This window comes from Acromyrmex echinatior, chromosome 3 (genome assembly GCF_024713525.1).
Source record: "Acromyrmex echinatior isolate Ae372 chromosome 3, ASM2471352v2, whole genome shotgun sequence".
Lineage (NCBI taxonomy): Eukaryota > Metazoa > Arthropoda > Insecta > Hymenoptera > Formicidae > Acromyrmex > Acromyrmex echinatior.
In genome coordinates, this window is record NC_141854.1 from 7,316,574 (window position 1) to 7,332,558 (window position 15,985).

General features: G+C 30.4%; 3 protein-coding genes across 10 annotated transcripts; 2 read left to right on the forward strand and 1 right to left on the reverse strand.

Annotated features, from left to right (window-relative positions):
- The first annotated feature begins 1,176 nt into the window (after positions 1–1,176).
- On the forward strand, positions 1,177–4,652 carry LOC105151772 (uncharacterized). 5 transcript variants are annotated; one of them, XM_011065669.2, is made up of 6 exons: positions 1,180–1,498; positions 1,664–1,865; positions 2,068–2,175; positions 2,556–2,729; positions 3,168–3,353; positions 4,024–4,652. In XM_011065669.2, exons 1-6 carry the CDS (start codon positions 1,440–1,442, stop codon positions 4,099–4,101), a joined length of 807 nt encoding a protein of 268 aa, XP_011063971.1. In that variant the 5' UTR covers positions 1,180–1,439; the 3' UTR covers positions 4,102–4,652. The 5 variants fall into 5 exon arrangements, with proteins under 5 accessions (XP_011063972.1, XP_011063971.1, XP_011063974.1 ...); XM_011065672.2 differs by having other exon boundaries at positions 1,181–1,498; positions 3,426–4,652; XM_087404545.1 differs by having other exon boundaries at positions 1,182–1,498; positions 3,418–4,652.
- A 723-nt stretch (positions 4,653–5,375) lies between these two features.
- Positions 5,376–12,141, forward strand: Kap-alpha1 (karyopherin alpha1). The gene is made up of 8 exons (XM_011065667.2): positions 5,376–5,519; positions 7,161–7,376; positions 7,461–7,655; positions 7,738–7,958; positions 8,098–8,361; positions 8,440–8,644; positions 8,741–9,044; positions 9,138–12,141. The coding sequence occupies exons 2-8, from the start codon at positions 7,161–7,163 to the stop codon at positions 9,332–9,334; spliced, it is 1,602 nt and encodes a 533-aa protein (XP_011063969.1). The 5' UTR covers positions 5,376–5,519; the 3' UTR covers positions 9,335–12,141.
- A 677-nt stretch (positions 12,142–12,818) lies between these two features.
- On the reverse strand, positions 12,819–15,850 carry TORIP (Torsin interacting protein). Of its 4 annotated transcripts, none has more exons than XM_011065663.2 (4): positions 15,704–15,850; positions 14,654–14,731; positions 13,624–14,394; positions 12,819–13,548 (listed from the first exon to the last, which is right to left on the reverse strand). In XM_011065663.2, exons 1-4 carry the CDS (start codon positions 15,740–15,742, stop codon positions 13,270–13,272), a joined length of 1,167 nt encoding a protein of 388 aa, XP_011063965.1. In that variant the 5' UTR covers positions 15,743–15,850; the 3' UTR covers positions 12,819–13,269. The 4 variants fall into 4 exon arrangements, with proteins under 4 accessions (XP_011063965.1, XP_087260669.1, XP_087260668.1 ...); XM_087404543.1 differs by having other exon boundaries at positions 15,572–15,710; XM_087404542.1 differs by lacking the exon at positions 15,704–15,850 and adding an exon at positions 15,316–15,453.
- Positions 15,851–15,985: the final 135 nt, after the last annotated feature.

The following is a 15,985-nucleotide window of genomic DNA, read 5'->3' on the forward strand; positions in this document are numbered from 1 at the left end:
ATAATTTTACATACGAGTTCAATTTTTGAATGATCTGCAGGCTGGTGTAACAAATTAATGGTTGTCAGGCTGCATTCAACAGAACTCATTTTATAACTATTGGAACTTTTCTTCGCGCTGATTCTTTTTTTTTAGAGGAATAAACCTATCTTTGTAGACAATCATAAAACTGTTGCAAAACTATTGTGTTCTGTTGAACACAGCCATTGTATAGCACACTTCATGTTTGATTGCAACGGAGAACATATCTACACATCCTATATAAGAAATTTCAGGAGCTTTTTTATGCTTGATTTTTCAATTATCATTAAGGCTTAAACATAATAGGCAACAGGGACTTAAAAAAAAAAGAACTTAAATAAAGGACTTTGATTAGTTCATCTTCTTATGCCTCATGTGTTATGCATTATGCAAGAGTCTGTGCTGCCTGCTTAAATCACTGAACTATACAGGGTCAACTAGAGTCATTGAAGTTTTTTACCTTATGAGAAAATTATCGATTATACTCACGATATAATCCAATAAATATGAAGTCGATAATTTTCTCATAGGGTAAAAAGTTGGTTCAACGACTCTGATTCACCTTATATATACATATTGGAATGGACATCTTCGCTGTAAAGCATAAGCGGGGAGCATAGACTCTTAAATAATGCATAATACATGAGGCATAAGAAAATGAACCAAAAGTGTTTTATTTCCTTTCTTTCCATGAAATAAAGGACTCTGATTGGTCTTTTCTTATATCTCATGTTTTATGCGTTATATAAAAGTGTGCTCTCCGCTATAGAAAATCGTGGCATCAAGTGATCAGCGCCATTTTAATTTAGTTAATAAGAGCAAATCAGAAGCTTTCAGGTGCTCATGCGGCACTTACGTTTAGTGTTCTTTAATAAGGCTGTGGTCAAAGTTTCGCTATAAATGTTTTGAAGCGTTTGATGGACCAATTAGAAGAAAGAAACTGACCAATTAAAAAACGACCAATTTTACAAACTGACCAATTAAAAAACGCTTCGAATTGTTTACAACATCGCGTTGACCAAATGGCTCCCTAATGGTATCCTCTTGCACTGGACACGGAAACGCTTGTCGCGTTGCAAAATGAGACGCGGTAACCAATGAACACATTAGGAGCTGTAAGCTTATTGGCTACCGCATCACATTTTGTCACGTGGCAAGCATTTCTGCGTCCAGTGAGTGTGTAGAAGCCATAAAGTTCTACATTAGTTGCAAACCTATCGCAAATTTGTTGCGACAGCCAATATGAAGCGTTGATTTCAAAATGCAAGCTTCAGATTGGCTATCATGACAAATTGCGATCGGCTTGCAACTAATATAGAACCGACTTAAACATGTATGTCAACAAGATCATCGTGTAGGAGGTTATATTTGAAAGATGAAAGATTATAAAATCGCGTGACTGTCTACAAAGTATCAATATGAGATGCTGTGTGCCTGGATGTGGGCAGAGAAGTAAAAAGGGCATTTCATTTCATAGGTAAGAATTCTCATATTAAATATATTTATAAATATATTTATAAACATATTTATAAATTCCTGCATATGTGTTAACGATATAGAATATGAAGTGTTATTAAAGTTATTTTATTGAAGGTAATAAAATTGAAGTGTTTTTGTTTATATACCATTCATGTTCATATAGATTTCCATTGAGAGACCAAAATCGATTTCAATTGTGGATTGATCAAATACATGCGTATTTGGAAAAACATAACTGTGAACATGAAAGATTAAAACAGAATACAAAATCTGTTTTGTGTTCAAACCATTTTCTTAACAGTGACTATATTATTACAGTAAGCTGCCGTATATTAAAAGATTCAGCGTATCCTTCAGTCTTTTCAGTAAGTTGTATAAAATAGCAATAGAGTAACATGAGTAGATTGTAGGCACAACCTTGATTTCATTTGAAAAAAAAGTAACTCGAAATCTAATAATTCGTGGAATTGACAGATACGGGATAGTGTAAATGTTAGTTTCAGTTTTAAAACCATTTTCAATTACACAACTTGCAAGATATTAAAGCAGCATTTTTATGTATTACAGTGTGATCCTCAAAGAAAAAAAAAGCGTAAATTAAGCTCTAAAATACCTGCACCTCGATTGCGCTACATTCTTCCAAAAATGGAGATTGTTGAACTGGAATGTACAAAAGTAATGGCTACAGAATGCAACAAAGAAAACAAAGACACAAGTTGAATATAGAATGAAAAACATGCATTATCCTATGGTGCAAATTTCTTAAAACAATTACAAATTTTAAAAATACTAAAAAAAAATTTTTAATACGATTATAATGAAATAATAATTTGCATTATTATGAAGTAATTGTATTAAAAATTGTGTATTTTTTGTATTTTAAAATTTGAAATTAAATTATTAATTAAAAAAAAACAAAACACTTATCAATTTTATTATTTTAATATTATTGTTAATTATTTTATTAATAATATAATTGTATAAAAAAGAGTTTACTTTGTAATATACGTAACATCATTCATACTTATTAATAATTATTAGTTTATTCTTTGTAGAATATCTCATGTATTCAAAATTCTATACTTGAAGAACCGGTGATTAAAGAAGCAAGAATAGAGGAGCCAATGATAAAAAAGAGTACAGTCGAGGAATTGATGCTAGATAAAAATACGATCAAGGAACCGATCGTCGAAATCACACTAGAATCATTCCTCAAAAATTTAAATAAGGTAAAGTCATTTTATGGTTTTTGTCATTTTTGTAGTTTTCCTGCAAGTACGGTTATTTATTTATTGATTTAGTATTTCAATATATTTGAACGAATGTTCGGCTCAGCGTTACAAATAACTCGAAGATCAAATTTGTTGAAAAATCGTTTCAATAATTAATGAATTTCATTAAAAAATATACATTTTCTATTTATTCAATTAACATTAAATTTGACTCCCGAGTGTTCTTTGTAATCCTGATAACAAATAACAATTGAAAGAAAAAAATTTAAAATAAAAAATGGCAGATTTAAGTTTCAAAATGTGATTTGTTTATATTTTCAATTTGTCTAATAAATAATAATATTATACAATTTTAATTATTGTCAACTTTTTATTCCGCGATTTTATTATTTCTTGCAACTATCGGAGTTATGAAGATGTATTTCCGTTTTGTAGAATAAATTCACTGGATGTTTATCATTAATAGAAGAAGTGCTGAAGTTACAGGAAAAGATAGCTGTTCTGGAAAAACTATTATTTGAGCTGAAATCCTGCAATAGAAGTATCATTTGCGAAAATGATCACTGTTATGCAAGCACTCCACGAAGCTTGCAACGAAAGTTACATTTTTCGCAAGCTAAGGTAATTATGATGAAAAAACAAAAGCGTAATACAATAAAGAAACTTCGTCGATCGACGATGAAAGTGTTGCAGTTACAAAATTTGATGAAGTCTATGAGGAAAAAAGATCGCTAGACCTGCGAAAGCATAGTTCATGTATTTGATGAATTAATAAGTCACAAAATCCACTTAAAATACCTCCTTACATACAAAATGTCATAAGATCATCTCGAGTTATATTTTAATACAATCCGAGCTAAAGGACGATGCGTTAATCCTACATCTCGCCACCTATCTTCGGCTTATAAACGTTTGCTAGTGAGGTATCAAGTAAGGCCGGAATCAGATTATGCATTGAAGATTAAAAATTGAAATTTCACCAATGAGGACAAAGAAATTTTGAGTCCTTTTGTTCTAATTGATCAAACTTCAATCTTTCAATCTTCAATCTCATTCTTCAATACATAGTCTGATTCAGGTTTAAAGACTTCAAATGACAATCTGACTACTATGGAGCAAATTACAATCCTCTTTGCAACTCGGAATTCTATTACTTAGTATCGAAACACCAGGCATTACATAGCGTAATGTGATACCTTAACATATGCTTTGTCTCGTGCTTATGCTATTGATGACGGAACTTCTGCTTATAACTCTACCGATACCTCTACTGACATCTCTACCAACGAAGAAACAGAATGCTCAGATAATTTGGACGCTCTGCCTTCGAATAGTAATGAAGAACAAGACGAAGAATAGATGGAGTTAAAATCGGAAATGACTCCAAATTATTTTAAGTTATCCCAATTTGCCGAAAATGCAGTTGCATTAAGATTACGTCATGCGAATAGTGATTAAAAGAATTCATTGCATATCTTGTTGCTCTGTTCTCTGCAATGGCAACTCCAATGACAATAGGCTTAAGTTAATTCTTCAAAAATCGAATGGCGGTCTTATATTTCCTTCTCTCGAAGTTATAACAATTTGCAGTTTGAGAGAAAGATGTTTCGAAGAACTATCCATGAGTTGCCTATGAACACACCAAGATTTAATCACATCATAGCAAATGCAGTATTTGCCAATTTAATCACGAACAATTTGTTTCCATAATTACATAATCACATGTTTGATATATCAAAAAAGGAAAATCACATACATAATCTAACAAAGTAATACCTTTGTGTTATATTAGGATAAAAATGTTTCATGAAAGCAAAAAGATTACGGAAGTGCAAACATCGGAAAACGAAAGAAACTATCGCGACTTATCATTTTCTTAAATGTATAAATAAGCGTATAAATAAACATATATTTACCGAACATATATATATATACTTTTCACATTTTGTAATATTTAAAATTAATAGCGTTTTCCACTGACAAAACTGGTGCAGCATTAGCGCCAAAGTGAAAATTACAAAAAATAAGCAAATTTACTAGATGTTGACCAATGAAATTATTAGTATTCTAGTAAACTCGCTCACTTTTGTAATTTTTACCTCGTTTCAAGATACAGAATCGATCCCCTAGTATTTAATGTTCCATTGATAAAACTGGTGCAAAACTTGCACTGAGTTCAACTTTTGCTCCACTGTCTTCGAAGTCAATGGAGATCAGTGCAAGTTAAAATTGAAATTGAGTTCGTGCTAAGATATGATATTATGTTATGATATAATATTAGTAATATTAGTTTTCAGTGGACAACACAATTACACTCAGTGCACCAGTGTTGCACAAGTTTGCCCAGTGGAAAACGCTATAATGACTTTTGCACGCGAAAACGCTTGTCACGCGGCAAATGTTTCCGCGTCCAGTGTGCAGGAGCCATAATGCTGATTGGTTGTTTCCTTCGCATTCTCTATTCAGTCCTTTTTCGCACTGTGTGATTTCACTCGTAGTAAATCGTATACGCTATCTATTTCAATATAATGACTTTATGTCAGACCAATCAACGTGGCACGCATGACAGTAAACTAGCCAATCCCGCCCAATCGTGAATTAGCGATCGCGATTGTGCGAGTCGTGCTTTTCCGATCTGTCAAACCATGTGTCAGACTATCACCATTGTTACATAGTTTACGGCGAAGAGAGAGAAAGGATTCGCGGCGGCACTTGGGTTTGCGTTGCACTTGTATGATCTTTTACGCTTGATTCCTGATCAGGAGATTCGAATCTGCCCTCACAGCCGTAAGTACAAAGTGCGATTGTTATTACATTGATAGTTGATTCCCGATCGACGGTTCAGGATCGTCAAAATCATGATCGCAGTGCGTTGACATTCCGAGGGATCGAGAGAATTCCAGGCCAATGTCAATCTGCGTTGGCCGTGCGCGTGCCAAAATGTCCCAAGCGGCTGATCGCGCGCCAGCGGAGATCGATGATGGTCTTGTATCGTCTATCGTCTCTCAAACGTACAGTGACGATGCGTAATCGACGTATCCGAAGGCGATACATCCGCTCTTCCTCTTGGCAGCATCCCCGCCCCAACGATCGTGTCGTCGATTAACTCCTAACCCTCATGCGGAATCCATTGTCAGATGAACATTGCGGCGACCAACGACATCGATGATGGCAACACGATCATTGTCTGCTTTTCTTTTTTTTTCTCTTTCGAGATAGTTTCCTCCAACGGGTTTCGTTTGGAACCTCGTCATTTTCGCCGCTTCGTATTTTTGTTCACATCGTATGACGAATCAGTGTATCTATATATGTGTACATCTATGAGTGCACGCGTGCATATTTGAAGATATTTTTAAACGAGAAAGAGAGAGCGAAATTATCTTTCTTTTTTGCTCAAACATTTCTTGAGTATTGTTCATATTTCATGTAAATAATTCTTAGATTAGTGTGAGTGAATACATACAAATCTTTTTTTTTTGCTAAGACAATAAAGTATTAATATACATGATACACAATTACAGGAAACTATTTTTAACATCCTTAAATAATGGAAACATACTGATTAAGAAGTAAAACTGTCATAATTTTAATTTATTTTTGAGAGCAGAATTAAAAATAATATTAAAGCAATATTCTTGAAAAATTTGTATGTTTCAGAAATATATATAGATTGACTATATTCTGTTTTATGCTTACAACACTTGTAAACATCATTTATCCTTGTTTAATATTTGATAGACAATATGAATATACTAATACTTATAGCGTGTATGAGCATGAAAATAGCACACACCTATATTATTTTTAAAAGTATTTTCAAAAAAACATATACGTTCCAGAAATTTCTAACATGCGTCTTTCTTTTATGCTTCTCTTGATATTATGTTTGAAAATTATAACCGTAAAATAAAAAACCTGTAACTTCAAAATTATTTACATAAAATTTTTTTAATTATTTATACATAATATAATTTTTTTTGAAAACAAAAATTTCATTTATTAGTTATAATTAAAATAAAATGTTAAGTAATAATTTAAAACAGTGCACATAGAAACATAGTTTTGAGCCATGTCAATGATAAAATAATAAATAATAACTTAAAAATATAGTTATAATGTTTATCATGATATGGTGAAATTTTCCAAAATTTGTCAATTTTGATCCTCCGATATATAAAAATATGTTTTGTCTGCAATAAAATTTAATGTATATAAATTTAATATATTAGATTATTGTAAATTTGCAGTATTGAAGATTATGATTATATTATTTTATTATATTAATTTGTGAATTTTTTATTATGACTTCCTTGCGCTATTTTTAAGTTTATTCAAGAAAAACTTCTATATAACTAAAATATAATATTAAAATATAATATATGAAATATAATAATGTAAAAGATGTATAATTTTTATTTGTATTTTCAGATGTCAACTGGACCTACACATAAACATCGTTACAAAAATGTAGGATTAGATTCACAAGAACTGCGAAGACGCAGAGAGGAAGAGGGAGTCCAATTAAGAAAACAGAAACGTGAGCAGCAATTATCAAAACGTCGCAATGTTCCAAACATTGTTGCAGATGAAGATAATGTTACATCTACAGATGAATATTCACTTCCTATTGGTACAGCACAATCGGTAATATAATTATATTTTTTACTGTTTTTATGTATAATTTGTTTCATAATAATTTTTCTTTTTACAAAATTTATATTTTAACAGTCTCCTGGTATTATAACATCTGAAATGGTAGATGCATTATATAGTCCTAACATAAAAGATCAATTGGCAGCAACGCAGAAATTTAGAAAATTATTATCAAGAGAGCCAAATCCCCCTATAGATGAGGTGATACAAACAGGAATCGTACCACAATTTGTTGAATTTCTTAAAAATAATACAAATTGCACTCTGCAGGTTGGTATATGGAAATATGACAGTAAATGTTCTCTTTTGTTGTGTATCAAAGATACATATAAATGATAATATTAATTGTTAGTTTGAAGCAGCATGGGCTCTGACAAATATAGCAAGTGGTACATCTCAGCAAACACGTATTGTGATAGATGCAGGAGCTGTTCCTACTTTCATATCTTTACTTGGTTCTGAATATGAAGATGTGCAGGAACAAGCTGTTTGGGCATTGGGTAATATTGCAGGCGATAGTCCCGAATGCAGAGATCATGTCTTAGCCAATGGTATCCTCACACCACTTCTGCAGTACGTTTCTTTACATTTTTTATGTGAATTATTATAGTTTATCATTATTATAAGAAAAATGAAAGATTCTTACATGTCGCACAATAATATTCTTATATACATACAATAATATAAAACTAATATTGCACTATTTTTATAGACTGCTATCAAAGGCAACACGACTTTCTATGACCCGCAATGCGGTATGGGCATTATCAAATCTCTGTCGAGGAAAAAATCCAGCACCAGTTTTTGCAAAGGTTACACCATGTTTACCAGTGTTGGCACATCTTCTCAATCATACTGACTATGATGTACTCGCTGATGCTTGTTGGGCTCTTTCTTACTTGAGCGATGGCCCAAATGATAAAATACAAGCTGTTATTAATGCTGGTGTTTGCAGACGTCTCGTAGAACTTCTCATGTATGTTTAAATTTATATTTATTATGCATAAAGATTAATTTTATGTGGATTATATAACAATTGATGAAAATTTTTCAGGCATGAACAAAATAATGTAACAAGTGCGGCTCTTCGTGCTGTAGGAAATATAGTTACTGGAGATGATGTGCAAACGCAAGTTGTATTAAATTGCTCGGCATTACATTGTCTATTACATCTCTTAAGTTCGCCACGGGAAAGTGTTCGTAAAGAGGCTTGTTGGACAGTCTCTAATATCACTGCCGGTAATCCCCAACAAATACAAGTATGTTTCAATCTTTAAACATAATATAAAATATAACTTTGTTTATATATCTCGTATATCAATAATTAATATACAACATTGATTTCTATTTTTTAGGCGGTGATTGATGGTAATATCTTTCCGGTTTTAATTGAAATTTTGAGTAAAGCTGAATTTAAAACACGTAAAGAAGCTGCATGGGCAATTACAAATGCTACTAGTGGTGGAACAGCCGAACAAATTCGATATCTCGCAGTGCAAGGATGTATTCCGCCGCTTTGCGATTTGCTTACTGTTATGGATGTCAAGATTGTTCAGGTCGCTCTGAATGGTATAGAAAATATTCTACGCCTGGGAGAACAAGATGCAACTATGCATAATGGTCTCAATCCTTATGCAGTTCTTATCGAAGAATGTTATGGTAAAATATCAATTTGATAGATTTTCTATGAAAAATGTGTCGTCAATGAATATTTAATTTATTAAATCAATTTTTTTTTAAATAATATTTCAGGCCTAGATAAGATAGAATTCTTGCAATCGCACCAAAATATGGATATTTATCAAAAGGCCTTTGATATTATCGAACGATTCTTTGGGTCTGAGGAAGAAGATACCCGACTTGTACCTTCAATCGATTCACAAGGACAAGAATATCAGTTCACCGCACCAGATTCTTCCCAACTACCAGTGCAAGGCTTTGAATTCTAATCATGTCTTTAAATTTCTGAATATAACTCTGTTTCATTAAACGTTAACGTTATTCGTTCTACAGGGATTTATAATATTCTAAAAATTAGTAGGGGAGATCGCACGCCGAGCTATCTGTTGAGAGGTAGGTGCACAGTACTGCTATCTCGGATGTTAAGCGGTAAATATCCTTTTAATTTAAAAAGTAGCTGAAAAAACTAAGTAACATGAAAACAAAAATTTCTGAAATTACATGTTTTTTCAACTACTCGTTAGAATGATAGACATCTGTCTCTTAACATCTGATCTGAGATAATACTGTGGACACATGGTCTTCCCTACATCAATAGGAAATTTGATTTTACATATTCATTCACTGAGCTTGAGTGTATTTGTGTCAGAAGTATAACATAATTGAAACTGATCTATTCTTCTTTTATTTGAATTAAAAGCAGTAAAAACTCTTCATACACTTTCAATTGATTTTTTCTTTTTTTTTTTTATTATTTAAAATGAACCATAACTTACTCTATGTTACGATCTGAAATTGTTTTCGAATCTACGTCAAATTACGACAATGTCTGTGTTTAGAGCCTTGAAACAATTTGTGTAGGAACACTTACAGACTCATACCTGCATGTATTTAGTATGAGACGTTTAGTTTTTGAAACAAACGTCTTAGTGCTTAAGTAGAAGTGGAGACAGTGATCAGAATTTGTCGAGGCAAACTCACACCTCGTCCGACATGTGACTGACGCAGAATTACGAAAAAAAAACTTGCACTACCCTGCAAGACACTAACTGAATGACTGAAGTACGCGACTACGTAGCCAACACGGACAACATTACGCAACGCGGTACTCACCTCCTTACTATACTAGATAGAAACATGACCAATTAAACTTTTTTACTGTAAATACGTATCTCGTAATTTTAAGGCTATTCTATACAGAGTGCCCTCAAGAAGTGAAGCAATAGTTTTATTTGGCCATCAATACAAAACAGTTTGCGAGAATTTAGATATTTGTAATTTGTGATAGATATGATTTGTACTGAGATACGTGCAAAGTATGCTTTGGTTTTCTTATGTTAAATAATCGTGCGGAATGCCGACTCCAATTATTATATACTTATACTTTTGTTAATCTAGTGTCATACAATCAATTATTAGTTCTTAATTATAAATATTTGCAAATGTATTAAATAAAGATTTTTTATCTTATGTTTTTCATAATTGAATTTTTAAATTATCGCAGAGATATTTTTCAACCCTTTATTTGCCTATAATGAAAATGAATAGTATTGAAATTGTACAGCACATAATCAGATTTTGGACATTCTGTATGAAAAGTCTATGACTGTATATATAAAATGTATTTATTATTTAGGTTTGACGATACCACACTATATTACACAAACCCTATATATATATATATATATATATATATATATATATATATATATATATATATATATATACTATCTACTTTTAGTTACCGATTTGTGAATTATTACGACGGAGAACGACTGTACTACAACTCATTAGTTGAAACTTTGCTAATATTACTTTAGCAAAGTATATAGCTATGGGTGCTTGTTGCCAATTTATAATATATTTATCGAATAATATTACATAAATATAGAAAATTGGATTTGTCGAGTTGATTATGCGCTATGCACGTTATTTTTATATAAAATTTCGGAATGAATTATTTTATATATATATATATGACAACTATCAATCCTGAAAACGGATTGGTCTAAATCAGTGTTTTTTAATCGGTATAATCAACAATCTTTAAATACAAAATTTTTACCAAAAAATAAAATATATTCTATAATTTAATTAAAATAGATTTTGTTTAATCAATATTAAAACAAATATTACTATTACTTTTATTTCATACGTAAATAGCATGAACATGTATTTATAAATTTTTACGAATTTTTTTTGCTTATTAAAATATTCATTATTGAAAGATTGAAAAGCACTTGTCTAAATCATGAATATTTTTTCCAATGATCTGTAATGCAATGTTAGAAAATTTATTAAAATAGAAATAAAGCTGTATAAATAGATATTGTATATTAAAGCTTTAGTTAAGCTTAAGTTTTTCAGCTGCTTTTAGAAAATATTGAATTGTAATTTGGTATTCTTAAAATAAGTATATTCTAAAAAGCATTGAATGCATATCAGAAAATTAACAAATTTTTATTTAAATTACAAAAAGAATTAATGAAAATCATATAAAATATGAAAATGAGGAATATGAAAATTTGTATTTTACATGTTTATTTGTATATATTTTAATATTTAATTTGAGTAAGATAACGAAAGATTAATAGGTGAATGAATTTTTTTTTAATATGAATCGTTTATTGTATGCAATTCATACAAAATGTTACAAAAAATAAATTATTTGCGTATATTTGTAAATGTAACTTGTCAATAATATTTTGCAATTTTATTATATGTAAATATACCTTGTATTATTAAACATATTAAAACTACAATGTCAGGTTTTGTAAATTGGCAATGAGCAAGATACTTGACATTATTTCAATTGTTGTATGGACTGCCGACTGACACATTAATACAAAATCGAATATCACACATACACAAAATAATCCTAATTATTGTATTTTATTTTGAAGCTAAATAAATATGTCATTCGGAAATATGCGTGAAATCGCTACGTACAGTGTCATTATATTTTTCGAAAATAGAAATATGAAATTGTGATTAGAAAAACTCACTCGCTAAAAATAAAATTTATTTCGTGTAACATTGGCATAACAAAATAAAGTTAAATTAACAGATCTATAAATCTTATATTTTTAGTTTGTAACCAAAAACGAGTAACTTTATCATAACTGTCGTAATGTATATGCTAATTGTATATGCTAAATTCATTATATATAATACAAAAAAATTATAGAAAATATTTTTAATATTAGAACTTTTTCAGTTCTGACAGTTTTGATTTAATAAATTGCAGCAATAGCTTACAAATCTCAAAAATATATATTAGGTGTTGGAATTAATTCGTAGCGTTTTTTAATGAAAGAATGTTATTTATTTCACATGAGCATTAAAAAATACATTAATGAAAGTACTTCCCATCACTTGTAAAACGCTACGAATTAATTCCAACACCTAATAACATGTTTAGCATTACATTCATCATATACATCAATATATATTTTACATTATACTACTAAAAGTAACACCAAACTATATGCGATTCGTGATTCGTAATAAATTTACTAATCATTTATCAATATGGATTCTATATAACGTTCGCGATTTGTGATTTATTATTTATTTATATATAAGACAGCTTATGATATGATAGAAAACCTTATTCAGCAAGATGAAAAGATATAAATTTCTCGTGGTCACAAAATCGTTCCAAATATTTCTAGAAAGAACAAATGTATAGAATTTTAGAATTTGATATTTACAAAGGGCTCAATCAATTGAGATTAAACAGAATGTTAGTAATTTTATTTTTTTTATTGATAATGACTTGACATTTAAGATATCATGTCTCCTGATAATAGCTGTTTTTAAATATGAATAGAAAATTTTTAAAATGAATAGAAACGCAGCTCATATATAATTGTACTTCATTACTATTACATTTATCGAAAATGTTGAGGCGAAGTTTTACATTTAAGAGTTTTCAATCAACACAAACTAAACTCTTGATTTATTTTAATTTCATTAAAATACCATTTTGTTAGTGACTCGACATAAATAATAAATAAATAATTACAAATTCGATGAATCTGCCTTTGAATGAAATGAATCTCTTCGAATAGCAAACTGCACATAAGGCGCTAGCTTTGAATTAACAATTTTATTATTGACAAAAACATATTTAACTTTGTAATTTACATAACTATATCAATGTGTTGTTATAATTGTATATGCTTATTTTCTTCAATTCAGATTAACAATATCTTAATTGTGGTTCAGGTTGTACCGATATAATTACCCCATCTGTAATGCGCGTTATAAGTGCTATCAAAATATCCTGATCGATGCTCTTTGATAATCGATTATAAATCTGATTTTCTACAAACTTTAGCTTCTTCTGTTGTGACAAAGAACTGTTAGTTTGCATAGTAAGAATATAAATAGCTTCTGCTACTAAAGGATTTATTCTATCGCATAAATTATGTAATGCCTTTATTGCTTCTGCATTAATATTCAATATGTCGTGAATAATCTGTAACAAATTTGTTTGATTGTACAAGTCAGTTCATATAAATAGAGTTTATATTTGAAATATATGCATACTCACCACAACTTTTTTTTTCTCTGGAGAATGTTCGTTTAATATAGTAATGATCTCACCAGCATCGTTTCCAAAATCTTTTGGATTAAATATCAGATAATTATCTGCATTTAAAATATCACTGCTCATATGTGCTAGTTTAGTAGCTAAACAATTCATTGTAGTTGTTTCCTTTGCAAACAGCAGAATTACTGAAGGTATTTTGGGAGTTCTTGATATCACTTCGTTTATAGTAGATGAAATATCACTCCAGATATCTAATTCTTGATTAGAAAATGAAGCTTTGAGGTTTTGGACTGATTTAGTTAACGATAAAGGATTATTAATGATTATAGACTGTCCTTTATTGTTATTTAAAGGTAATTTGAAAAATATTCCTACTAATACTATTAAAATAATACAGATAAAGTAGAGATTGCTGCTTGTATTCTGTTTATTCTTCTTAATATCCCTTTCATACTTTATTTTCTGTGAATGACCATCATTTCTTTCTGGAGAGATAGTTCTAGAGCGACGTAAAGATAGTGAACGATGTAAAGATGTCTTTTCGTCTTCCTCACTAGAACTTTCTGTCACTTGTGCATTTTCATAACTTTGATTTTTAAATAATTCTTCAGTTTCAGATTGATTTGATATATTTTGCTGTCTTGATATGTTTCTTTCCATTTCTGAATTTTGAGAATTGTTTAAAAAATGGTATTTGCTTGTATCTTCTGATTTTAGAGATTTTCTAGATTTGGGTTTAGATGATGTAGATGCCATTGGTGGACTGTGAATCTACAAAATAATGCATTATCTGTTACACAAGTAAAGATCAGAAATGGTCATATATAGGTTATGCCTTAGTAATGCCTTGCAATCAAATTTAATTTACCTGTAGTATCAATGTAATTCTTAACAACAATTTGTTTGTCAAATTATATTCCAAAGATAAATGTTGCATGTAGTGACAAGTGATACATGAAATTTTAATCAATATACTTTAAAGAGGCTAATAAAAAGTAGAAAGTAACATCCTAAAGAAAGTTATACATACATTGTTTGTATTTTCTGATCTTAGAGATCTTCTAGGTTTGGGTATAGATGGTATGGATGTCATTGGTGGATTGTGAATCTGCAAAATAATAACACAACACATGGAGAAGATATGAAGAGGAATCACAATCGCATGAGCGAAATGTTAGTAGAATGCCAAAATTTTCTCTATACATTTAAACAGAATACTACAAATTAACATCATTTGCATTTGCTTATATTTTATTAGCAGAAATTGATACAATTTAACAGCAAAGGAATCAAAACCGTGTGTTCAGATTTATAGTGGCAGTACTTCAAAATTTATAATATATATAACATAAATTATAAATGTCATGTATATTGGCAGTATACATATATCCAAATACAGCCTAAATAAACTATAGGTATTTTTTATTCCTGTATTGTCATATAGTGCAATAAGTTAATGGTTAACTTTTAATAAGTTTAACTTATTTTAAGTAATAATGAGTAATAATGAGTTGTAAAACTGAATCTAAATGAACCCCATGTAACTATCGGTTAACTTAACCGAGATTGGAAGAGATCCAAAATGAAACGAACATAAATTTGTTTCACCTCAACTTATTGCATCGTGTGCACCAGTTCAGAAAGTGCAGAAATAAAAAAACAGTGATGTATTTAAAATATTTAAATAATTACAAAACAGTAAATTCTGCTTGTGCCCATTTCCACCAATGTAGATTAATTTTAATCTCGGTTCAATTTACTCTTCGTCTTTTTCTAGTTCTAAAGAATAAAAATATTAATAAAAACGGACATCAGTCGGTTTCTGCAGTTAATCTATTATTACATCCTACTTGTAACTCTCGCAAGTTTTGCTACATTTTTACTGGCATTTTACCAACAAAATATGTAACGCGCATAATTAAAAAAATCTATTTTCGATAAATTTTACCATTATCTATGTAATGTAAAAGAAAAAAATCCTGCGTGTGACAGTCGAGGATTCCATACGCTTATCTCAACGAAGATGAATACGACTTCTCAGGAAAATCAATGAGTAACAATGAAATCCAAAGACATATACCTCGCATATTCCGCAGCCGGTGGCCTCATCTTCATTCATATGTTATTGTCACAGAAAGATATAACCTCATTATAACGGTCGCAGCAACTAGTTGTATCGCGAGTATCTGCGATTATCGCAAATGATCGCAAATTTTGCCGTAGAAGCGTCACTCTAGTGGCCCTAGTGCCAATATGTGAGCTAGCAACAGACTACGCGCGATTGATAAAATCGAGATTCGAGATTGGCGTTAGTTTCAGAGTGGTCACCACGCTTGATCAGCATCAGCTAGATGACGTAAGA

Bases quoted from the DNA above. Each gene is read 5' to 3' on its own strand.
- LOC105151772 (XM_011065668.2), top strand. From the start codon at position 1,440: ATGAGATGCTGTGTGCCTGGATGTGGGCAGAGAAGTAAAAAGGGCATT. The intron at 1,866-2,067 runs GTAAGTTGTATA...TATGTATTACAG, and splicing joins CGTATCCTTCAGTCTTTTCA to TGTGATCCTCAAAGAAAAAA. The intron at 2,176-2,555 runs GTAATGGCTACA...TATTCTTTGTAG, and splicing joins TTGAACTGGAATGTACAAAA to AATATCTCATGTATTCAAAA.
- Kap-alpha1 (XM_011065667.2), top strand. From the start codon at position 7,161: ATGTCAACTGGACCTACACATAAACATCGTTACAAAAATGTAGGATTA. The intron at 7,377-7,460 runs GTAATATAATTA...ATATTTTAACAG, and splicing joins CTATTGGTACAGCACAATCG to TCTCCTGGTATTATAACATC. The intron at 9,045-9,137 runs GTAAAATATCAA...ATAATATTTCAG, and splicing joins TCTTATCGAAGAATGTTATG to GCCTAGATAAGATAGAATTC.
- TORIP (XM_011065663.2), bottom strand. From the start codon at position 15,742: ATGAATGAAGATGAGGCCACCGGCTGCGGAATATGCGAG. The intron at 14,395-14,653 runs GTATGTATAACT...ATTATTTTGTAG, and splicing joins GATCAGAAAATACAAACAAT to ATTCACAGTCCACCAATGGC. The intron at 13,549-13,623 runs GTGAGTATGCAT...AATTTGTTACAG, and splicing joins CAGAGAAAAAAAAAGTTGTG to ATTATTCACGACATATTGAA.